This window comes from Argiope bruennichi, chromosome 2 (assembly GCF_947563725.1).
Source record: "Argiope bruennichi chromosome 2, qqArgBrue1.1, whole genome shotgun sequence".
Classification (NCBI taxonomy): Eukaryota; Metazoa; Arthropoda; class Arachnida; order Araneae; family Araneidae; genus Argiope; species Argiope bruennichi.
Genome location: NC_079152.1, coordinates 106,015,200 through 106,042,515, shown reverse-complemented (window position 1 = coordinate 106,042,515; position 27,316 = coordinate 106,015,200). Strand labels below are relative to the sequence as shown.

General features: G+C 29.6%; 1 protein-coding gene across 1 annotated transcript in view; it reads left to right on the top strand.

Annotated features, from left to right (window-relative positions):
* The first annotated feature begins 299 nt into the window (after positions 1 to 299).
* LOC129962272 (sodium/potassium/calcium exchanger 2-like) overlaps positions 300 to 27,316 on the top strand; it is a 94,979-nt gene continuing 67,962 nt past the window's right edge. The window contains exon 1 of the mRNA XM_056076018.1: positions 300 to 1,320. Coding sequence (XP_055931993.1) covers positions 475 to 1,320 — 846 coding nt within the window. The 5' untranslated portion in view covers positions 300 to 474. The remainder of the gene's footprint in view (positions 1,321 to 27,316) is intronic.

Sequence of the window (27,316 nt, the reverse complement as noted above, 5' to 3'; positions counted from 1 at the left end):
CAGTCGAATTCTCTATACTTTTATTTCCTGCGTATGTTTTAAATAAGGAAATATCTACAGGATGTATCATTTCGAAAAGCAGGAAACATTTATTGTTCTCTAAATATTTACATTCTTTTTTATCTATATATATATTTATATATGTGTGTGTGCTTTTTCATAATAAAATGTTTTTTGCATCATGGTAATAGAAATAAATATTTGGTTAAAAATTTTTTTGAATTTCTGAACATCTCTTTCAGGATGCTGTTCCATTCCACCTTCAGATTTCTTTCAAATCCTCGATGATATACCGAAAATGCCAGGAAAAAACAAGTGGCTTCAAATCCAAAGAGGATAGAGCTTAGCATCCCTCCGATCATGGAAAGTGAAATGGATACCAACAAGCTTACATTCTAAAAACCTAATGCAGACCTAACAAATACTCAATAGCTGTAATATTTGCTATTTCTTATAGTGGGGACACCAGTTTTAATGGCAGGCCATTTAAAACAAAACAAAGACTTCGAAATGGTTAAGCGTAAATCTACATTCAAACGCTTCTATCGACAAAGATGGAGAAATCCACTTCTGGTGTCATTGTCGGCTTTATTCGTCATAGGATATTTTTCCATGGGCCAAATCACAACTTTAGGAACCTTTCTCAGCAAGGTTTCTTTCCAGTCCGACTCCATTAAAGGTTCTTCTATCAAAGCACCAATTAGCAGGCATTTATTGGCGGACGATCAAAATAAAACAGCACAATTTCCTGAAGATCTCTTTACTTTAGAACAGCGTCGTCATGGCGCTGTACTCTTCCACGTCATCGGTTTGACCTACATGTTCGTTGCTCTGGCCATAGTTTGCGATGAATTCTTTGTTCCTTCCTTAGATGTCATCACGGAGAAGGCTCAAATATCTGAAGATGTAGCTGGGGCCACATTCATGGCGGCCGGTGGAAGTGCTCCAGAGTTGTTTACCAGTATAATTGGCGTTTTTATCAGTTATGATGACGTCGGAATCGGCACAATCGTTGGATCAGCTGTCTTCAACATCCTTTTCGTCATTTCCATGTGTGCTATATTCAGCAAGACCGTTCTTGAACTGACATGGTGGCCACTGTTCCGAGATGTCTCTTTCTACTCCACAATTCTCATTCTTCTCATGACTTTCTTCCAAGACAGTGTCATCTATTGGTGGGAAGCACTTGTTCTCCTGTGCTGCTACTTTTGCTATGTTACATTCATGAAGTTCAATGAACACTGCGAAAAATTTGTTAAGAAGCTTGTGAATCGCAACAAAGTGACAAGAGTTGGAAGTGCTGATAAGCTCATGCCTCATGTAAGTATATATTCTTATACATAAAAATATTAATTTATTTCGTGCAGCTCAGAAACGGCTCTAACGATTTGGATCAAATTTTGTATTTAGATAGCGTTTTACTTTTTAAGTTAATTTATATAGGTGCCTTTCCTAAATAAGTTAGATTTTACATAAAAAGACCATTTTTATAATCAAATATTGACATGTGTGGTGACATGTTTGTATACATGAGTTGCATAAGCATATCAGAAAAGGCGTGGTAGTTAAGGCTTTGGACTCCCATGTATTTTTCTCATGCTCGATACCGCGTTTGCAGTTCAATTAGATTCCGCTTATAACTTTAAACGAGCCATAGGATGGGATTTTATTTATACGATTTTACAAAAAAAAAAAAAAAAAAAAAAAAAAGAAGAAGAAGAAGAAGAAGAAGAAAAGAAAAGAACAGCTGAGCGAAGCTCAGTCTCCCAGGTACTTCTAAACATCATACTAAAAAAATAAAGGAATAAAATGCATTTTTTCTATATGTAAGATGTTGATATATGCAAGAATTGGAAGCAAGAATATATTGGCGTTGCGTTTCTAAAGCAAACATATTCTGATATGAAGAATATTTCATAAGTATAGCAGTTTATTTTTATTAATGGTTTCATATATGTTGTGCTCAGATTATCTTTAATTAATACACTTCACAATTGACGTATCTTTTTAAAAATATTAAGAATTTTTTTTAAATATTTTAATTTATCCTAACCGTTGGAACAAGTCAAGTTTGACTTAATCTATCAAAAGAGAGAGGTCCAAGAGCTTATGCAGACCATAGAAAACTATGGCAATACAGTTATATCTCTTTTTACAAGTTATGTCTGAATAAATAGATATGTTAACGATCGGGTAAAATCTTAATGTGATGGATCTACACATGAAATAATCATACATTTTTAAAGACAGAGAAGTCCTACAGGAATACATTATTACCATAAGAATACCTGAATTTAAAGCTCAAATACAAGTGCTGAAACCTTGGTCAAATGTAAAATCAATTTGTCACCAAACTCTTTAATATCGAATACCGCAAATACTGTTTTAGATACAACCGTCAACAAAAATAATGGGACACTTCTGTAACTTTTCTAATTATTATCACATCTTCATAAAACTGGTGTTGATAGAAACGACTTAAGAGGATAGGTTTGTTCAGATTAATACATTGAATAACTGAGCTAATTAACATATTTCATTAATTAGTATCAAATATTTTAAGCATTTACGTCTGCTAATGTTGCTAATGTTTACGTCTGCTAATGATAGTTTTCACGTTATGAAAATACTCAACTCGCTAAAAAACTTTTTGGATCAAATGGATAAAATAAATTTTCAATACAAATTTCAATAAAATTTTAAATACGATTGTAATAAAAAAGCGAATTGTAACAAAATAAATTTTTTCATAGATGCAAAACTGGGGTACTAAAATATCAGAATCCTAAAGTTATTTGCATATCTGTAACAGTTTTTGAAATATTTCAATTGGAAACACCTGGACATGCGTATTTGTTGAAGGACTATATACTATTTCTAATTGTTTGTATCGATCGACTCGTTGGAAAATATGGGTTTAAACAACTGTTCCAAAATCGCCATTGGATGATTTGTAGATCAGATTATTTTTACATATCAAATTATTTTTCTCCTTGCTTAATAAATATTTATTATCAAAATACTTAATCAATTATTTTAACAGATGTGAAATATTAAGAAACATTTGTTATTAGGAAAAAGAAATCTTATGTCGCTGGATTGTGATTTCTAACGAATTTTTTATTCTCTTTATAAGACTTAGTGATTAATGACTAAAGGTGCAAGTAATGCATCTTAAGGAATTTTTAGGTAAAATTAGACGATTTGCAGTGATTTGTATGCTTATTATATGCTTCTTATACAAGAAAATAAAAAAAAAAAATTCTTGTTAAACAAAGAAAAATAAATGTAAATTCCGACTGTGAATTATTTCATCGCCATAAATATTACCAGTTTACAGTGATGAATTGCAAACGTAGGACTAAATTTCCCCTAGATTAAAACACTAATAGGGTTTATTTTAAACTCATTCAGAAGCTGAAGGAATGGACAAAGCCATCATAAATTCACAAATTGTAAATAGAACTTTATTTGCATTATACAATATTAAACATTTTGGCGACAAATCAATTTTTCAATTCGCCGAGGTTTCGGCGCTTTTAACTTCCCTTTAAATCCAGATATCCTGATAAAAACTATATCATCTCATAGAAGTTTATTTGCTATTTTAAAACATGTGCTTATTTCATGTATGCGTTTTTCAGAAAGTTTTCTAAATTAGGATTTTCCTAGATCAAAAACATATTCATTTTAGCCATTATAACTTGCTAATGGTAATGGGCAGAACGCATTTGCTAGCGTTTTATGATCCGCATAGACACTACTATTACCTTCTTTCGCTTGGCAGATTAGAACAAATTCAACCTATATTTTAATATTTTAAAAATTTATCACATTTTAGACTTGAAGACGTGATTTTGAAAACAAATAATCAATTTAAAATGTATAATTTAAATTATTATACCTGAATATTTAAATTAAATTACCTACTTTAAATTATTTATAGATCTCTGAAGCCTTTTTTTCCGTTAAAACAAGAAAGAAGCAAATATGAAGTTTCGTCACCAATTCCGTAATACTTAGATAATTATAATATTATTGGCTTGATATGTTGAAGCTTAAACCACTTGATATAGTGAAGTCACTTGAAATATTCTAAGCTAATGGTTATGCAGTAAGTTAGGTATTTTGCATAAATTTTGAGGAACTTGACTTGCCAAATTAAGGCAAATCTAGTATATATAGAGATTCTAATTTCAATGACCAAAAGATGGTCAGGAGCAAAAAATGTTTACGACTAGGAGTTTCCTCAAGATTTAAAAGTCAATGGAAGGATTATTGTATACGAGGTATTCACTAAATTATTGCCTCAAATTTGCTGTCTAGGAGTAGTAAAGTGATAGATGACCATGCATTACATTATGAGATCACTTAGTGGCTAACAAGGAGTTAACGTTCCTGTCTCGAAAACGATACAAGATACAGCAAAAATGTGAATTACAAAATTGGCGTGTATCTTCTATCATGTTGTACACAAAGACATTTTGAGCGCAGTATTGTTAAGAGTAAAATAGGCAATTGGTTTTCACTTGCTGTACTATACCTGAACACCAAATTCATGGCAATAGTTGTCACCGTTCTTAAGTTAATACAGGGTTAGAGAGAGTTTAGTGGGCTCTCTTTATAAATAATCGATAAGCAGAGAGTAAGGAGTTTAACTTGTAACTCATATGGAACTTATATTTCACTTGTGAAAAATAGCAGAAAAGTGAACATTTAGATTTTGGTACATTTATACAAAATGATTTCTTAGAAAATTTAGGTACAAAATGAATATTTAGATGGTTGGTACACCTATACACGACTTCCTTGATTTTCCAATGCCTCCATGAAAAGATTTTTCTCTCTATAAAACCGAATGAATACATGATTTCAGCCCAGAATGTCGGAGTCAAGTGTTCTTTAATAGCTCGTGAGATTTTATTCCTTGAAATATGACAAGTTTTTTCAATGTTCACTTTTCTTTAAAATGGATATATTTTGATTTATTTTCTATGAATTAAAAGTATTTTTTCTGATTGATTTCTTATTTCGAATGACGAAGAATATAAAAAAAATTAAAAGCCACTATAGTCATAAACAATCAATCAGATAATATAAGCATGCATTGTGAACAGAATCACTGAAAAGCATTTCTACGATCTTGTCACGCAGTCACGCATGTGAAAGTGATAATGAAAGTGATTTATGTTTTATCGTGATTTGCTTATGAATTAGAGTAATTTTTTGTATCTGTTTAAAGAAATCGATAAAAATTTCAACAACATCGGTTTTACAAATTTATCTCGTTTAATAAAAAGCATTGTGATTTCCTTATGAATTATTGCGTGTCTTTTATCTCAGAAACGCATTTAAGATCCTTTCAAAAAGTAAGTTCAGTTTATTTTTCGTTTCATTAATGATTATCATTAAATGCTTTAAAAACCCAACTATTTGTATTTCTGAAATCTATCTTAATCATTTTTGGACAAGCAAAAAGCAATATCTAGGTCTGTAATATTCATTATTATTCCTTTATGCCTGTTGGCATAGCAACAAATAGCTCAATGCAGAAGTTTTTCCTTCTTATTGATATAATCTTGACAAAAATATATATTTGAGAGTGAAATGTTTATTTCCAAACTTGAAATATCGTGAATATTGAATAATCTGTTTCAAAACAAATCAGTTATTATTCAATCAATTTGAAAATAAATTCTTTGTTGTAGCAATATTAATGTATTTTCCTTTCAAACCTTCTGGGTAATTACATTCTATAAAATGTATTGCAATAATCAATCAGTAGAGTCTACTACCTCTAGAAAATTGAGGAATAAGTGTTGTCAAGCCTCTGTCTCTGAATAATAGAATATGTTCGATTCGTGTGATTGTTAATACGAAGTAGGGTGAAAAAAAAGCTCTTATGCATATCGATTTTGTAGAGAGGAAAAACTTATTTCTTCATTCAAGAAAATATTTAATAAATAGGAGTTGGTACAATGTATTTTCTTTTCCTATTTTATTTTAAGGTTGAATTATTTCACATATTTAAATTTTCAGGTTTTTCATTCTTGGCATGAAAATTTTATAAATATTTAGAAACATTAATTTGCAATTACCATAATATTAGAATATGAATCCTTTTATACAGAATGATATAAACATTTTTTACAAACTATAATGTAAGAGCAATTAATAACTTATGCCACAGTTTCCTTACTCAGATTAATAAATTTATACTTAAAAACTGTAAATTCTTAGAAGTTTAATTTATCTTATTAATTCGTACAATATTTTTTAGGTTCGCAATTATTTACGTTTAAAAAATATTTCTCAAAAATATAGTCCCATCAATAATGGTAATAAAGTACCATTTATACTGCACCAACATTGCAACTTATAATCATAGTTTAGCAATGAAACTCTATATTATTTCTTCAGGTTCTTTCTATTTAGAAAAATTTGACAACGTAAGAATTCATTGGACTATTTTATTTAAGACTGTAACAATGTAACACTTCATTGGACTGTTTTATATAAGTAACTGGAGTATTCACAAGGCACTTACAGTAGAAATACATTATATTATGTATTCAACAGATTTTTAAAAATAAGGAAAAGGGCCTCAAATAGATTGTAGAATCCTTCATTATTATGGCAAATAGAAGGCAATATTGAAACGTTTCAGAATGGATGATTAGGATGAAAAAAACATGAAGACAGACAGAGAGAGAGAACTGAACTTCTGCTTGTTCGTTGTATCTCACCCCCATAGATTTCATTTGGAGTACTTTAAATATATCATTTATCGCTAAAGTCTTACTAAAATTAACGAATTGAGGACACCCATTGAAGCAAAATGTCCCAATTCATTCTTAGCTCTTTTTGCTGTTTCATCTTTTGTCTCTGCCTAGACAATAAAGTTCAATGTCAAGTGTTTGCGGACAAAATCGTACGTTCAGAGAAAGTTAATTTGAATTATGAAACTTTCATAAATATTATTAATTGTTTATTTAATGGCAATTCAAAGTTTGAAGAAAACCCTGCATTAATAAGTTAATCTGAGTGAGAAAATTTCATGAATACTAATAATTGCTTATTAAACATTAATTCACAGTGTGAATATTTTGGCGATACCTTGTATTACTATTTAACTCGAATTGTAAATTATTTCACTTTTTTTACATGTCCTTATCACGAGTATAAAGAACTGCGAAACAGAATTCATTACAATCTGATTGACATTGAATTTCGGATTAACAAAAATTAAATAATAAACAATTTTGAGCACTTTTTGATTGATGTTTCATATGATTTGATTAAATTATATAACAATAGAAACGATAATTTTTTTTATCTCAAATGTTTTTAAAATGATTAAGAATCGCCTGTTAGTGGTAGTGTTTTAAATTACTTTACTGTATATGCTTTCCAAGACGATTTATCTCGTTATAGTTGTGCAATAATTTATTGTAATTTGTGTTGGGATTACTAAAGCTCTTTTGTGCAAGTCTACGTCGCCTTTTCTTTTCTGTTTGTAAATAAATTGGTTAGTTTCCCCTTTTGAATCAATTTCCAGTTTTTTATTTTTTTATTTTAAATCGTAATAATTTAGAGGAAAAAATGCGTCTATAAAGCATTTAAAGGGGTGTATTATTTGAATTGTTTATAAATTAAATAAGATTTGAAAAAGATTTTTCTGAATCTACAATTATTAAATCGAAGAAAATACTAATGAAAGTCTGTAAAAATTTATAAATATTAGAAAATTGTGTGATTATTAACATTCTTTGCACATTAAAGGTATGATTATTATTAGTAGTGCATCTCTGCTTCTGAAGAGTAGGTTTTTAATGCAGTTTTTGTTTCTTAAGGATGAGACTATTAATACCTCTTTACTCATTTAGAGCGTAATTATTAATGCCATCATATGTTTTCTGTATATACAACACAATAATTTTTTTTATACCATTACATGTACTGCTTATCATACTTAAGTACAAAATTTTGTATTCTGAGTGAAAACCATTAGCACAATCGTTTTTACAATCATAATTTTTTACATTTTTACTATAACTGAAGCTAATACTGAAGTTATTAGAAAAAATTTTTAAACATCCCAAATGCAGAAAACATTTTTTTAATCGTAAGTAATCATATTTTGTGAATCCCATACCATATATTTCAAGTATTTATAGCGCTAAAAATCTGTTTCGATTTCTTTTTTTAAGACTCGTTTTGAATAGATATATTACTTTCCGATGCTAAGTATATGAAGTCGATATCATTTATATATGGTAATTTTGTTTCTGTCGTTAATAATGCTACAAACTTTTAAATTAAGAAAATGTCTGCTTTAGCTATATAGTCTTTTCAAATTCTTATACTTACTTTTGAAAAAATGGATACATTATTTAAGAGTGCATTTTCTTCATAAATAAATTTCCTTTCCTAGTTACGTAACTGCAAGAATATTTTAATGGCAAAATTTGTGTAATATATATTTTAAAAAATAAGCAAGAAACCAATGCTTATTATTATTTTCAGGAAATCTGGAGCGGTAAATATTTCCAGTTTAATAACAGCTTTAAACTTTCAGACACCCTTTCAAGAAGATGAGAGCTGTTTTTTATATTGGGTCTGTTTTGAAAAAAAAGCGAAAATAAGTTTATAAATAATCAAAATAGCATTTATTTTCAGATGCTATATAAAGAAATTCTCTAATTTTCTACATAATATCCCGGAACACTCATTGTTCATTATGATAATTCTCTAATTATTATAATGAACAATAGGTGTTTGAATACCTTCTTAATGGATTTGTGACTTAAGTAATAATAGCCAATGAAGTATAGATGATTTTTCAATATATTTTTATATTTCCTCACTGTCTAACTACCTACTACCATGAAGATCTTCAGATTATGGAAAAGGGGATAATCGCTATTCGTAAGGTCTGGGATGTATGAATGACAAATTACCTTACATTCGAGAGAATTAACTAGTTTTGAGTTTGAGTGTGGCTCGAAAATGTGACTTTGCACTATTATGAAGTGAATGTTTTTTCCCAAATTCCTTAAACAATTTCATTCATTTTCATATTTTATTATCACTTACTGCAGTATTACTGTTAACTTCTATACATGGTGATGAATTTTCACAGATTTCATGTTTCTTGCTGTTGCAAACCGAATGACTAACCGGCAGAAAGGCTTCATTTTAAACATGATGATACTAGGTCACAAATCATATAGACTGATATTTTGACTGACATGGCGATGGATTCTATATGAAGATTGCTGGAAGTGTGCATGCACACAGTTTCTCATTTATGTGCGGAATTTAAATCCATATTAATAATTACAACTTACTTGAAAATTAATCACTGTATTTTCGCATTGAAAATTACTTATTTATGTAATTTGTCGAAAAATGCTAATACCTCATTTGACATCAGACCGATATTTTCTTTTTAACATTGTCCAATGATTTGATAAAGTACATAACTATTTATCATTTTTAAATAGAACTCTTAAATCTTATCTCAGATTTAAATATCGCAAAAACTGCACAGTAAACTTTTATCACAGATTTTATATATAACTAGTCACCTTTATCAACCAGCTGATTCCACAAGAATATTGGTAATATTAAATAGTTAAATCGCTTAGATATAACTTCATGTTCATGATACCGTTAAAGTATTAGACATTATAGAAATGTTGTTTTAATTGTCTTCCAATTGTACTGTTCATTGAGTACATGAACCTTTATAATGAAGTCAAGTCTCATGACATTGTAGCTTTATTAAAAATGCAACCTGTTCAACCATCTTCTATAGCTTTCATGATATTTAACTTCACTCGCTGCTTGGTTTTGTAAATTACACAGATATTAAATAGAATCTTTCTTTAGTTTTCAACACAACTGCAGAAAATCACGTGATTAAATATTTGATAAAACAGTGAAGGCTGTTTAAATTTCAGAGCAATAATGTAATCTACTGCTGGAAATTAAACCAAAAAAAATTATCTTAAAAATTGCTGAAATTCAAGAAAAATTTGCACGTTTTTTAAATCAGTATCATTAAAAAATGCATTTTTTTTTTTTATAAATGATGTAAAATTCGTATTTGTGCAATAATATTTTGGGAAATTATCGTGCAAAACACCAAAAAGTGCAAATTTTTCATTAATTGAAAATTTTTAAAAACTAACTCCGAAATGCACATTCCTCCCCTAAAAGATACACATCTGCCAAATTCCTTAGCTGTAGATCAAAATGGTATGTAGACAGTGAACACACTGTAAGAAACATAAGCATGCACACATCATCTTTATTAGTAGTAGAAATAGAGATACGGAAATTACTCAATGCAACTTATAACATTAACTCTTTCACTACTGATCCAACCTAACCGGCCATGCAAATTCTATGCTTGATAGCAACTTTCTGTTTCAGACAAAAGTTGCAGAATATAAAGCAAGTACTCATTTGGTGAGAGCTCGCTTTACATACTACACCACTCGTTTGAAACAGAAACTGGCTCGCTAGGATAGAATTTCCATCTCCGGCTGGGCTGTATCAGTAGTGAAAGAGTTAATAAAGTCTTAGATTCAAACAAAATGAAATCAATCATAATATAGGCAGATATCAAATAATCAGAAAAATAATTTTTGTTTTCATAAATTTTTAGTGGGGAAACTTTCATGTATTGCTTTTTTTACATATGCCTACTCAGTCTCACACACAAGAGTAACACAGATAGTCTGAGACAAAATGTGAAGGTCTTCGACTGTTCAAGAATCTCGCTAATTCTAGATATCCTTAAAATTATTCCAAAACTTCAATTATCCTCAGAATTTCCATTATTTCCAAAATATCCAGTTCGATATATAACAGATGTTACCTCATAAAAAATGTATCACACAAGGGTGCATTTATTCTTGATGATTAATTCTAAAAATGGCACTGGTGCGAAACTATTCAAATGTCAAAGGATAATAGACCTAGAAATGTACTTCATGATTTATTTCTGAAATTATATCTGCGGGGAATGCTGGTCTTCGCTCATCTGAAATTTAATCAAAGCGATTCCGCGAAATTCGTTCCATAATCAGATGGCCAAACCGTTGGTTTAATAAGATTCCTTTCTCAATAATTTCTTAGCGATTGCTCATTTTCTACTATCAGCCAGAAGGGGTGATAACTTAATACTCATTTCCTCCAATACAAAGATAAAATTATTGAATTTCTAATTTTAGAGAACTGCACGATTCCTCCACGGTTTCGATATTATATGGATACGTTATCAAGAATATTTCAAAACTACATAGCATATTTAAAGCTTATTAATAGTAATCACATTTATTCTTCTATAGATAAGCTCATTTTTAAGCTTCTGAACTGTTAATCCCTTATGTTTTATGAAACCTTTAAAAACATTGAAATTTTATAATTTTCTACTTGTAGAGAAACGAGACTCTTTAGATCTTCATTTTGAGATAGATGAAAATAATAGATGAGTTTCAGGAATAATTATTTAATTATTTTCTAAGTTACACATTTCACAAGACAAAACAAACACGAACACTAAAGAACACGACACTTAGAATACAATCTAATAATGCCCTCCAAGAAGGATCATAGGAAATATACCCTGATGTTTATATGGCAACGCCATCTGTTGTATCAAAAGAGAAGGTAGTAGAGTTATGTAACCGCTACATACTTAATATGTTGTAATTTCATGTATTCATTAAAAAAATATGATTTCATTCGTGATATATATTGGAAATAAAATTTCTTGCTTAATTCCAATCTAATTACTCCGCATTTGATCATTTCTAAGAATATTTTCTACATTGGAAAAAATATTCTATGAGGCAGATAAATAATGCAGATAATTAATAATTGTCAACAATCAGAACACAATGCGCATGCGTGAATTTTCAACGCCAATTACGGTAACGCAAATGCGTGAATTTTTCTACGCTAGTTGGGGTAACGCTATGCAGATTAGTAACTTTTAATTTCCTTTATTCTGTTTTATTTTAATTCAAATGTACTTCAGAATGAATCTGAAAGATCGATTCATTAACAACGTTTAGTTTTACATGCATCAAACATTAAGAAAATAAACAGAATCTTTTGAAATAATCGGTCGAAAAATGTTAAGCCTAAGCCTCATTAGCGTGGGGAAAAATGCTGAAGCCTTATTCATTTGGCGGTGGGGAAATGAAGATTTTTGGCGGCAAAGTTAGTTTTTAATTAATAATTAAAATTTAAAAAAAAGGGACCCCAGGTGCACATTCCTGACTTCCAAGGTATACACTTACCAAATTTGGTAGCTGTAGGTCAAATGGTCTTTTCTGTAGAGCGCCAACACACACACACACACACACACATTGAGCTTTATATAAGTATAGACTACTTACTAAAATATGCTTAATGCACTAAAGTGTTTTTTAAAATTTCTACAATTTTTGCAATAAAAAAACTGTCCGATTTGTACCTGAATGCTAATATTTTAGATAATTTCAGGTCGTTTCAACAAGTGCCTCTAAAAATATCACAGAATCAACTGACACTATTTTCTGGGGGTGGATTACATTTCATTTTAAAACAATAAAATTCAAAAATTTCATAATTCCTTTCAAAGTTTATTCAGAATGTCATAAGTCAATTTTGAAAGCAGATTGATTGAATTTTGCTTGTTGTGGTTAAAAAAGTTAGCGTGCCAAGAATATTTAATCAAATATGACTAAAAGTACCGGAAAGATGTTTCAAAATTTAATTTCGCTATTTTTACAGAATTCATTTACTAACTGAAAGGACATAATTGATAAATATTATAAGAGCATTAAAAGAATATTTTACATTATTTAAAGTTTAGCTTAACTGGAACTGTATGTCCATCTAGTACATTATTAAAGCTTTATCGGATCCCGATTGACTAGAATGCTGGACGGAAAGCTTAATTTATTTTCGTGAATACAACTAAATCATTTATTTAATTTGGCAATTTTTTCCGCAGTTCATTCATTAACTGAAAAAAGTATAAATAATAAATATAAAAAAACATTAAAAATGCTTTATATCACTTAAAGTATAGTTTAATTGGAATTATATGCCTACCTAATATATCAGAAAAGCTTTATCGGATCTCGGTTTGACTAGAATGCTGGACGAAAAGCTTAATTTATTTTCGTGAATACAACTAAATCATTTATTTAAATTGGCAATTTTTTCAGCAGTTCAGTCATTAACTGAAAAAAATATAAATAATAAATATAATAAAACAACTTTTAAAATGCTTTATATCACTTAAAGTATAGTTTAATTGGAACTATATGCCTATCTAATATATCAGAAAAGCTTTATCGGATCTCGGTTTGACTATAATGCTCGACGAAAAGCTTCATTTCTTTTCGTGCATGCAACTAAATCATTTATTCACGTAGCATTTTTCTTAATTAAACCAAAATTAGTTATCAATAACACTATTAAAATTATTATTCTGCATAATAAGGGGTAAACAATGTTACCTGATAAGTTTTGTGCATCAGCTTTATACAACAATGTTTTGAAGCTTAAACAACTCGATAATTAAGTGATTTCTTTATACTTTGGCTTGGCGATTAATAAGCCATACTCATACAAAAAGATAATGAGAGAAAATGCATGTAGATGGCGATAATATTGAATGCACCACGCAATTAAGCCAATTATGAATGGTGAAACTGCCAAATTTGCCTTTCGACAGCAAAGTTCTGTATTTGCTGCTATTGTAAATTGATCTCATTTTGTTTTGTTCTGTTTACCAAATATTCGTTTTCGCTGATTGCGGGATTTTAAAGAAATGCACTATGTGAATCTAAATCTCAGAAACTACACTGAATTTTGAAATTATTATTTTAAAAATAAAAGTGGGTGTTGTTTTCGAAATGATTAACGTTTTAATTCTCTGAAGTTGCTGCATTTCAAGTCAACAACGGAAACAAAACAAAAAGAAAAAATTAGAAAATTTTAATTGGAAAGTCAATAGCGCATAATGAAGAAAATTGTTATTGTGTTTCCTAGCAATATATGAAATTAATGATTATCAAAAAAATCTAAAGATATCTGAGTAAGAAAAATGCTGAACATACAAATGAACAAATTCGGTAAACAAGTTGTTTTTATGCTGAAAACTATATGACTATGGAATGATTAGAAATAGAAATAATAGAAATTAAATTATTAGAAATGGAAATGATAGAAACAAAATAATTAGAATAGAAATACTTAGAAATAATAGAATATAATAGAAATTGTTTTTTCTTATTTTATCTGAGATAAATGCATATGATTTATTCTTAAAATTTTTATAAATGAGAACATTTGTTTTGAATTGTTCGGAAAGTCTCCGCTGGTTTCGGATATCTTGGGCTAATTATTGCAGGGATATTGAAAAACCAATATTCTCTATCGAAAATTTCGATATTTTTGAAAACTGGTATTTTCACCCATATTCTTTTTTGTTAGCCGTTATTTGTTAATTACTTTAGTGTAATTTATTATTTTTGTTTAATTATTTAGTGCATTTAATTTTATATTATTTAAACAATTTAAAGTTAAGAATTGGAAGTTGCATTTTAAGTGGATTGCCATTAATTGAAAATAAGTTAATTAGTGATTCTACTGAGAAATTCAAAAATTCAACCACAGAATTAAAAGCTCTTTGCTTAACAAAATCAGAAATATTTGCAAAATAAAAAAAGAGAAGTCAGATGTATCGTTCTAGGAAATTTTCAGCTCTAGTGACTATTGGAATCATGCTTTTCAGTTAAAGGAAATCTTTAACTGTCATTTTCACAAAAATTTGTTTTTCATAAAAATCCCTCACCATTTACCCATAAATTCTAATAGAGATATTTGCCCGAAAGTTGTATTATAGGTTTTAAATCATGCAGGCTAATGCAATGAGGCCAACTTTTTGCAGTCGGTGAAATATTTCTTCATTTATAGGCATTCATCAAAATTCAAGAAGTAATTAATTTTTGTAAAATTAATGAAGAAAAATTCATATTTACACTTTTATTTCCCTAATTTACTTTCCTATCAAAAATTTGGAATTTTTTCATAAATCCTTATTGACTGTAGCTTCTATGCAAAGAAAATTACGATTTTGGTATTACAATTTGGCGTTAAGTAACAGCCGTTTTGATCAAATTTCTTTAAAATTTAATACAAATTCCTCTAACCCTCAAAAATATTATATATATTTTTTTTTAAAAAATTTCGTCATTTTAGTTTGTATAATTGACAATCCATCTAAAAAATATTCAAAATTTATTCAAAAATACATTTTTTTCAAAAACCTTGTTCCGAAGGTAGTCGGTCACTTTAATCAGTATGAGGTTGCTGATCATAATTTTTGGAAATTATGTATAATTTAGACTATTTAATATACATGTCTTTAAAAAATAATCAATTTCCTTAAATTCGATTAAATACTTGTATTGGAATAATATTGGAATCTTGAAATTTACTGCTAAGGCAAACCATTACTTAAACGTATTCATTTCAACTCGGAGACTTAAAAACCCTTTAGCATCATCTCGATTACGATTACAAAATAAAATTCAACCAAACTGTCGTAAAATGCCTCAGTTTCTTTTCCATGCATCTCATTACCTCCATCAAACATAAAAGCTCCGCGTTGTCTGCATTTTTTTTTTTTTTTTTTTTTTGAAACTCTGACCTTTCCCCTCGATTAACGTTAACGATTTCGTAGGACATTAAGTCCGGAACATTTCCGTGCAGAGTTTTAAAACTTCACATAAGCATTATCCATTCTTTTTAAGGAGGCTGGAGCTGTCACTCAAAATTATTAGATAAATAAACTTGCCACTGGATCTTTTCTTGGCGCTCTTTTTCTCTTTGCCGGAGTATGCAGATAATTACTTGGCGCGTAACGTCCAACTACCGACCATAAATTTAATGACCTACAGATAAGATCTACTTCCTCCCATCGAAATGGAAAGTTTGGGGATGTATGATTTTTTTTCCAACCCGGATGTTGGATGAACTTTCTAAAGGTGGACAGAATCGCTTTAAATTTTCATACATTTTGAGAATCTATGGAAATATATAAAAAGCACAAGTTTTATCTTTACTCTAGGTTAAAGATATGTATTTCAAATCTATTTCTAGTCAATAGAAATTAACGACGACCTACAACGTCCTTTTTTTTCTCTCCGTCTTTGAGTTATGGTCATATTTTTCTTCATAGCCATTTCTAATTTCTTATTGGCAAAAATGTATGTTTAAACCAATGACGCTGATTTAACCAGTGACGATATTTTCAATCATTAATAAAAATCTGTTCTGAGATTAAAGGGTAGCAGTGACCTGAAGGTAAGGTCTCTCAACTTCGGAACCGGAGGGTTTCTGGTTCGAGACCCCATTCCACCGTAGAACCGTCGTGTAACCGGGCTTGGCGCCGTCGGAGCCAGTTGCTTCTCCACTAGGTGATGTGAAAGCTTGGAGATGGATGGGCCATCTCAGGTGTCCCCTTCGCCATCCGACCACGGATCGAAATTACGAGACCCGTACTAAATTAACCCTAGTGTCGCTTTAAAAAAATGGGACATTAATAAAACTAAACTGCTTTTACATTATGTAACCAACTGGGATTCTACAACCAATCTTATATTTTTCATCTATTAATAATTTATGCCTAGAATTTCTTCGTACTGAACTAATTAAAGATAAATAATATGTTATCCTCTTTGATATAGGAAATGCATATAATCGCTCACAGTGTCAAAACTTGCATATTAAAATTAAATTTGGTGAAACTTATTTGATGGTAACTCTCAATACTGCCAACGGATCCCAGATCGCCGATGCCATGATCTGGATGGTTCTGAAGCATTAGCATCTGTTGATGATATGAAAGGCTAGTCTGCTAGAGGATTTAAAACAAATTTAACTTTAGTATTTGAATTTTCGCACAATCAGAAATGATATGTGCTTTTAAATTCATCATATATTTTAATCTACTGTAATTAGTTTTAATATTGTAATTCTTTTTCTTTTATATTTTTAGAGTTTTTATCAGCTTTGCGAGTTTTTAAAAATATTGATTTATCGATATTCTATTTTATAAATAAGGATATTTTACGAATCGAAGCTAGGGAAAGTGCAATTCACTAATTTCACATTTTTTTTTTCTACAGTCCAAAATTTATACTCATAATTTTGAAGATAATATGCATACTTTTGTATGATATGGAATGAAATTTTAAAATATGAAATAGAAAAATGATATCCCAAAAATGATATGAAAAGAAATTAGTTAAAATTTTAATTCACTATTTTTGACTTTTTAAAAACTACTTGTAGACTACTTTTACAGATTTTTCAGCCATTTGAGAGCATTAATTCCTTCCTGAGAAGCTTTTTGTGTATGATTGGGTGCTCGCGCTCGTGTGCATATACGCTTTTAAATATTTTTTTATTAGCTATTTAAATCTTGTATTAAATTCAAGTCATATTCATCTTTCTTAAATACATTAAAAGTTTCTTATTGTACAGGTTGTTGCCGAATTCGACTGACAAATTCAGAAAGGTGATAGTAGGCATCAAGAGGATAAAGAATCACCTTACAACATAGGGACCCAAACGACGTTTAGTAGGTGAAAATCACAAAATTTAAAAAAAAATCAAATTATAGGAAATAAAATTCTTTACATTTTTAAGATTTTACTTTTCTTCAAGTCTTAATATTTTTGCAAACATGGGTTCTAAATTACGTTTTCGTTTTCAGTAATTTACGAACCCCTAGATCATCAAATCTACATGCCTGAAAAAAAACTTTTAAGAATATGCTTTTACTTAAAAAAATCATAGTTGAAGCATCATTTGTTATTTTTTTATTAATTTTTTACTGTTTCCAACAGTTCTCGGACTCCCTATATTTTTGCGGTTTTCACCAACTAAACGCCGTTTGGGACCCTATGTTGTATGGTGATTCTTTATCCTCTTGATGCCTAATGTCACTCCTTTGAATTTTTCAGTCGAATTCGGCAACACCCTGTATATTGCGCTAGCCTTAAATACCAATTATATTTTTCTGCTACTCATTAGTGTCGATCATCTTGATTTCACTGATGATCTTGGTAAGATCAAAATAAGAATTTTTCCTGTTCCTGTAAAATGGACATTAAAGTTTCATCAAAGGAAGGATCATTAATTGACTAACAAATTTAATCTGAAATATATTCTGAGAACCGTAGTATATATCGTTTAATAAGATAAAACATGTGAAGAAATTGATGCTCATCCACTCTTTTCCAAAATGTCTTTCAGTCCATATTAAATATTGAATCGTATTTTTATTCATAAGTTTATAATTGGAGTTCTAAAGATTTTATTACCATCCATGTGAAGAAAAAAACTGCACTAATTATGCTGAACTGGCACAAACAACAATTTAAATCACTAGAGTAGTTGATGATTGAGTGCGAATCAGTTTAAATTAGCATTGCTATGGCAGTGGAAGGTAAAAACTGAAATTAAGTCTAAAAACAATCACAAGTTGTATTTAGACTTATTGTTTGTGTCAGTTCAGTATAATTAGTGCAGTTTTTTATTCTCATGAGTGGTAATAAAAACTTTACTCCAATTATAAACTTATGAATAAAAATACCCCCCATAATATTTGTATAGAAGGGGTTATAATCGTGCCAGTTATACTTTGTCGATTCCCATTCATTAACCTAGGGCATTTTTCACTAGATTGTAATCCATGTGACTTGTATCGTTTGATCTTATGAAATGAATGATTTACATGATGAAGCGTAAAGGAATTATAAATTTCGAAAAATGATCTAACTTATACATTTGAAAGCGTAAAATAAATAAAGTGCTCATCTCTGACAAATATTGTTTGTTCTTTAGTAATAATAAATTTATTTAATATTACCGTACAAAAGCAAGTAAATTTTCCCTGCTCTGCCTCAGCATCTGGATCAGTCTAAATGACCATCGTTAGGGCATTGAATGTGGGGATTAAGTTTTAAGAACCATCACCTGTCAGTGTTCAGCCTCATGTTTAAGAGTTACTTCCGTCATTGAAGAGAGAGTGACTCGATCCTCTCCATTGCTACTTCCACTAGAACAATTATAATCTCTGAGCGTTTTTCTCTTCTTGAGAAGATTTTCATTTTGAAAATTTTAAATAAACTTTTTTTTCAAGGTTTTTTTCAATTAAAAAAAGGTTGTAAAATTTTCTACTAAGATTTATGACGTTTATTCCAATTCACACCTGTATGTTAAATAAAATTCACAATATAATAAAAAAATATTGAGAATTCCTGAATGAGTAGATAAAAATAAGTATGAATTCTTAGTTCTCTTCCTCAAAAATTTTCAGTTTGTATATCGATTTAATAGAAACTTGTAACTATAATATTTTTAAATGTTCGTCCGAATTCTATAAATGTATAATAAATGAGTACCTATCCAATAAGAGGAATTTGAAATGAACTTAAAAAGAAAGAATAAAAAATTGGTGTATAAAATAAGCAATTATTACATTTCTGTGAAGTAAAAGCTCTAAATAGGGCAACATAATGTTAACTAGTTGTCTCTTAAGTACAATAATTATGTTTTTTCGTTTAAATGAGTTTCTTCCAAAGAAATTACAATTGAACTATTTATTATAAACAATCAAATAACATCCTATTCCATCTAGTATAACTCGTTTTCGTATATTTAAGAATATTCATTTATAACTAAATGGATGTAGTAATAATATCTTTTTAGAAGTGAAATTTTATTTTGTGAAAATTTTGCAAAGTTCAGACGTCAACTTTCCAATTTTTTTATTTAAAACTTCGGGAAAATATTATCTTTGTGACTATCACATCTATAGTTATTAATGAACACTATATTTTTTGGAAGTGCCTAAAACTAACGAAAGAAAATTTATTTAATAATTAAATTTGCCACCATATTTTTCTTCAAATCTTTTCTGCTATTTAGAAGGGTTTGCAGAAAATTAATTGGCACTTAACGTCCAACTACCAACCCTAAATTCAAAGGGAAAATGAGCACATTTTGGAGAAATGTCTCTAAAGTGGTTAGAATTTTTCTAAATTTTCATAAATTGTGAAAAGTTATGATAAAATTGGTGCAGAAATAGCACTATGCTTGTTTTAAAAAATATATATTTCAAGTCTACGTATTTAGAAAGAGTTCCATTGTTTTCTTTTTAGTTTTAAAGTACCACTTAATTTATTTTGACAATGAAATATACTGAACCCGAAATAATAAACAATTAAATTTTATCCATACTGAATTATGATGCATTTCATTTAATTCCACTTCATTGTAAACATTAATTTTAACTTTTTGGAAAAAAGTCAATGGTTTATTTTTTTAGATTGAAAATGATACCTTAATTTATTATTCTACTTGTAACCATTAGTGAAAACAGGGAATATAGATTGCCTTTAATTTCAAATAAACATCTTTTCCATAAATTGATATTCTTGATTTTCAATACTATAATTTAAACACCAAATTGTGATATGCATGTAATTGGAGCTATTTTAATTGTCCTATAGCTATTTCCTTTATTTTGTATATGAGCACTCATTTCCATTATGTCGCTTGATAAAATAAAATAAGTCAACCATCTAACTCTCCGACCCACCACGAAGGCACAAGGATTTAAACCATAAAAACTGAATTACCGGACCGCCGTAACAGCAACATTGGAGGGAACTGTGGTTGAGTCCTAAGGGCCGTCACCGGCTACGGTACAACCCTCCCCGAAGGAAGTACGTCCCGTCATCGATGGGAGAAGTCAGATTCCCCACCTATTAGTGTACTCTCCAGGGTGGCGAGATCCAACCACCATGCCAGAAGCATCTCATCCTCATTTCGAGGTGCCCCCCCGGGGGTTGATAAAATAAAATAAAAATAATTTCAATACAAAAATTAAATTTTACACTGTCGCTGTTGGGGCCATCTCTTAAATGTCAATCAGTAAAATGTTTTTTATTCAATCCAAATTTACTGACTTTCCCATTTCTGAGATAGATGTTTGAACAATCACTCGCTTCTTTTCAGAGATAAGGCACATAGCATAATTAAAAGGACAGAATAAAAAAATAATAATGCATTCATCTATACTTTTTTTTACAATTCATGTGTATATGAGATCCAGTTCATCACCTGGCACATAGAAACGGACTTTTTCAGTTAGTTGGTAGAGATCTGCAGGATTAGCATTGCCAAAGACAACTCATCCCTTAGTTCAAAGATAATGCCAATCAAAACTAACTGAATAGTTCAATCATCATTCAGCATATCATTATACATAACGGAACCAACCAAAGCGTTTCTAAAGGTGCCACATCACACATTTATAAAAAATTATCATTAATGATGAAACATTTATATAAAAATTGTACCTTTACAAAAGCTACTATTTTACCTTTACGAAAGAGTAATGAAGATAATAGTTTCTATCTCGATTAAAGTTACATTCTTTTATCCAAATTCCAATTTTCGGAAAAGAAAGATTTGATTTTACCTGAAGTAAAACCCAATTATAAAATTCTAGACGTCGATCGAGTTTTTGTCTATGCAACTGTTGAAGCAAATGCATGAATTTCACGAATGATGTGTGGATGCCACTTACTAAATTCAAATGTTCTCTATGATGTCGTTCCGGATGAATCCTAGCACAGCCCACTTCTTGGCGTCTTTTTTAATTCTCGCCAAACGAGTGCCGATAACGTCGCCAATGTGGCAACCTAGACGGATATTTTTATTTATTTTTTATTATATTTATTTTATTTTTATTATCATTTATTTATTATTTTATATTATTATTATTTATTTATTTATTATTTTATATTATTATTATTTATTTATTTATTATTTATATTATTATTATTTATTTATTTATTATTTTATATTATTATTATTTATTTATTTATTATATTTATTTTATTTTATTTATTATTATTTCTGACCTTCAAGTATCGTTTTTTAATTGAAAAATAATAATAATAACAAATATTCAATTAGTAGTCAACTTAGCGAGATTTCAAATAAGTCGCCAAGAGGTGGGCCCATCTAGGATTTTACCGTCGTTCCTGAAATGTTGAATTCTAAAATGACAGTTGCTGTGTTGAGGCCGCTTATTAAGTTGAAATATTCTCCTCGCTGTCGTTTATTTATTGTTGAGTTTTGAACTGACAATTCTTTTTTAGAAAGGGTAACTTCAAAAATAAGACAATATGTCAATTTCTGTAACGTTTATATAAATCCCTTTGAATAATTCTTCCCCGTTCTTCTCCGAGGAGGTAAGCAACCTGTAGCTTGTTATTGCTTAAGCCATTCTGCAAACAGACTTCCTAGAAAAATTTCAGGATTTCCGTAAACAACAATTGTATTCTTCTAAGCCAACATTACGATTACGTACGGCATAAATCGTCAATATCTCCAAACGTTCCTTGTTACTGAAATATGTCATCATTTTAGAAAGCGCACAGTTGAGAGTATTTTTTTTTTTTTTTTTTTTTTTTTTTGCCTGGCGTTACAGTATTTGCTTGGGTTCTATTAAATGTTTAGTTTTCAAAGTTTCTACTCCTTTCTTTATAAAATCGAAGTTGCAGCTTCCCTCAAATGAAAGTGAACAGCATTATGCTTGATTAGTAAATATATTTCATCTTATAATGATCGGATGATGTATTATTAAATAAATACTTTCACATTGCAGTTTTTTCTGTATTTAATTAATTTTAATTTTTGAAGTAATTGTTCCCATTTAAATTTGTGATATTTCCCTATAAATTTAAAAATAAGAATATATTTACAAATCTTGGGAATAGAAGTGTGTGATTTTGTAGGTACGTATCAGAGAAACAATTTACTAACACTTTCTAACTGTGAGAAATATATAAAGATTTAATGTTTCTAATTTTTTACTATCCGCTTCCGCAGAGGCCATATTTTTGCCATGCAATTTTCCACTTCATTTATCGATTCTTTTTGTTATTAGAAGTATATGCATAGGTGCGATATTTAGGGAAGTAAAAACTTTCTCCCTTTTTAAGAAGAAATTCTCTCTCTCTCTCTCTCTCTCTCTCTCTCTCTCTCTCTCTCTCTCTCTCTCTCTGTGTGTGTGTGTGTGTGTGTGTGTGTGTGTGTGTGTGTGTGTGTGTGTGTGTGTGTGTGTGTGTGTGTGTGTGTGTGTGCCTACCTAAACTAAATATGTGTATGTGTGTGTGTACTAAATATTGCCAATGCAATATTTAGTACAAAGGAAAGGTCAACGCGTTCAAAATTTTCCACTTGGATCAGAAGACTCTAATGCTGATTAATAATAAAGGATTATTTCTGCTTCTGTACTATAATTTTTACCCCTCTAACATAAATAAAATGTCGCATGATCCATCTTTTGTGCATTCATTATAACCTCGTTTTACAATATTAAAACCACTGCTATCTGTCATTTTTCTTCCTGACTTTTTTCGCCGGAATTCATTTTTGTATGCCTTTTACGACCTGCATATGAAATTTGGTTTCATTTCATTGATTGGTTTTAGTTGCATAGGCTTTCAAATAGAAAAAATAGTTATACTATAAGTGTGTATTTGCTATTTATTTAATTCCTCTCGCACTTCATCATATGTTACCAAAATTTTTAATTTATCTCTTGATCATCACATGTTCAAAAAACTGAAGGCAAAATCGGGGAATTAATAATTAATAAATGATTTATGCCTCTGCATATTTTTATAACAGAATTCTTTGTAAATGTATAATTTTATAAATGTTCTGATAATGTTTTTACTTTGTTTTGGCTTTTGCTATCTCCATTTTTTTTCATGTGTTTCTCGGATTGCTCTTAAATTATCTCTCTTTGCTTTTTAAAATCTTCTTTCTAATCTATACTGCATTAGAACTTGGCGATATTATTTGCCTTTATGTAAATTTGATAACATAGCAGATTCCATAAACGTAACAAGTGTAGAGATAGTTAAGTATAGCTTTAACATACTGTCACTATTTTCACAAACAAGTGCTTCTTATAAAATTAAATCCACGTAAAAGCAATTAGTACGTGATAAAATACGTACACATAAATTTTAAGTACCTAAATAGGTACGTGTTTCAGTAAATTTAATCAACTGTGAATCAGATACTAGGTGGGAAAAGACAGAAATTCCCTTTACAATCTGTGAGAAAATTTAGAATGCTGATTAAAGTCCTTAGAGCTGATTGAAAACGAATTTTGCAAACAATGTACTTTATTCAACTGAAAATGATATTATAGGTTGGCGAAAAGGTCTATTATTTCTATGAGGGCCTAATCATGCACTGCAGGCTTACAGAAATAGTTCCAATTACTCCGATATGTTGTCCTTTCCAGCAGAGTTTATTCCAAAACCACAGATATTATGAAATAATTGGCATCTCATGTTTCAACTCTTGATCACAGTAACGAACTGATTTGAAAGGAATATGCGTGAAATAGGAGAAACTACTGTATATTGCACTTAAAATGCATTTTACCGCCTGTTCCCATTTACCCAAATTGCCGTTTGTCTCACAGCAAGAATAACCTCTATTTCGAGGATATAGCATATAAAGCATTTTAAGGATTCATTACATTCAGGTTAAACTAAATTATTGCCATTCCATCTTTAATTTTATCGGGAAATAAAGATTTTTAAGAGCAGAAATGACTAAATTTGATTATAGATTTTATATCAAATTTATAGATTTCATCAATAATAAAATACAATTAAAGGCAGGTATCTATTCGGTAGTCCGAGTACAAGTTAAAAGTGGTATTTGGGATTTTTTTGGCGCATGAGCCATATTTGGCTAAACTGCGCCAGTACAAGTTAAGACAATAACTAGAAAAGGTAAAAATCCGGATGGATAAAATTTGGTGCTAGATAAAAATAGGTTAAGCATCTAAAATGTTAATCGATATTTTTACAGACGGTCAAGTATTGACTGTCGGTCGGTTTGTATTCACACACTCTATAACTAAAACACAAATGACAAATTAATGAAATTTGGTATGGGTTCCTTCGACTACAAATGCGGTTCTATACCAAATTTTGATTTCAATTGATAGGGAAACAGTCATCCAAAATACATATATTCGGTTTTCTGATACATGCGTATTAACTGCATGCCAGCGATTAATCGCCTTAATCCGCTCTCTTCACACTTCAGAGAAAACGCTAGATTCACTCAAAAGATCTGTATTTCTTCACCATTCTTACCAATGGCATGCATAATTAATGCATGAATGCCGATTTTTTCCACTATCCTATTCTCATAGGCGACAATTTTCCACATACGATTCTCATAGGCGGGAATCTGAGCAATCGTTTTATTTATGGTGCGACTTAAAATCAACAATTTTATCCAAGGTGGTGAGAAAAGGGATAACATCTTTATTAGAGAGTATGCAAGTAAATCTTGGGGGATCAATTCCACTCGTTTTATCTCGAAGAATTCAGGCACGAAATTAGTGATCTGGTGAATAATTTAAACTTCAATTCTAAACAAGTAACAAGATTTTCTTTCAGCTTTTTATGATTCTTTTATAGTGATAGCAACTTGAAAGCAAATTCAAGCAACCAACAACATTTTGATTAGTTCACTATATTCAGGAATGTTTTGCATAAGCATCTTGTCTTTAAAATGTTTACGGATTCTTGTTTCTTTTCTATACTTGTACCATGATTTGCATTTCTATTCATACGAAAGAGGCCTTTGGCGAGGCATTTATCTTTAAACTTACTGGTGAGACTTTTATTATTTAAATCAGTAAAATAGTTGGTAAAATTTTTGTCAGCTGAATTGGTAAATTGAGAACTTGGTAAACAGGACTTCTATTTTGTGAAACATTAAATTTTGATTCTAAACTTATAAATAAGACATTTCTCCTTTCCAACTTTTCGTAATTGCTAAATAAGCATCAAAACATAATGGAAACTTGAAATAATCTCATTAAGAATTCTTAAACGTGCGGAGTGCATGTACTTTCAGGTTTTAAAATATATGGCAAAAGGAAAATGACACGATTACTTTTAAATATCATTTATAATAAAATGCTTATCACTTTGCTATTCACTGGAAAAGTAATAAAAGTTAAACATTAATGCATGTTTACAGCTCTCTTTTAATTAAATTGAATGGAGAAAATGCTTTTCCACTTTCTTGAATGAGAACATCTTTAAATTGCTCCTGAGGCTTTATTTTATTAAGGAGAATTCAGATTCGCCAAAGTTTTTCTTGAAGACAGATTTTTTTTAACTTTTTCCCACACACATTCTTCACAACTGCTGCGTTTTGTAGAAATAAAATAGGGGAAAAGAGTACGAAAATTCTACATTTATCGCCTGCTGAAATGCTCTGAAATTATTCTCATTTCTTTTTTTTTAGTTTATAGTATTCAACGATAACGAGAGGTCTATTCCAAATGCAATAACCAAGATAACAGCCGTTAAGCAAAATTGGATTTTTTATTATGTTCTGTACTATAGAATAATTTATTGAAAATGTTTTAATGAATGGTTCCATTCAATTTAAAAGATTTCTAAAGCTATTTTCCATTATTTAGACGTACTTTCTCACGGTTATTACTTACGATAAAAATTTATTTCCTTCAATCTCTTTATTCAAACATTTTGACTATAAAAATGAATATGACTTAGATAGGTATTTTTTATTATTATTAGAAGGAATCAAAATATGCTAACAGTTTTTGTGTTTCATTTTGGTTTATTTAAGAATGAAAGAAATTGAATCATGTGATCTCAACTTTTCCCGTGTATTTATCTTCAGAATGGCTTTTATTCCTTTAAATTCATTTATGATTTTTGAAATGCTACCATATTTCATATTTTGCCTTTAAAAGCAGACATCATGCGATATCAGAACTAAGTTAATACATAATTTATTAAATAAAGATATTTCTGAAAAATACAGTTGTTTTTGTAATTAAAGAAATAAATTTTTATGCTCATCATTATAAACTAAATAATGCAAGGAAACTCTAATATTTATATTTTAAGCAGGATGTCCGATATAAGAAATATTTTTATAGACAATATTAAAATAATTTATCATCCGCTTTTAGCATCTAAAATAAAATAAAATTTTCTCGGATTCTATAGATTTTTTTCCTACATATTCGTTTGAAAGCTTTTCTTCTTACTTAAATTCGAGCATTGTCCTACAAAATAGAATTGTATCTTTTTCACTTGTCATAACAAAATAGATATATTTATACTTTAGGTTT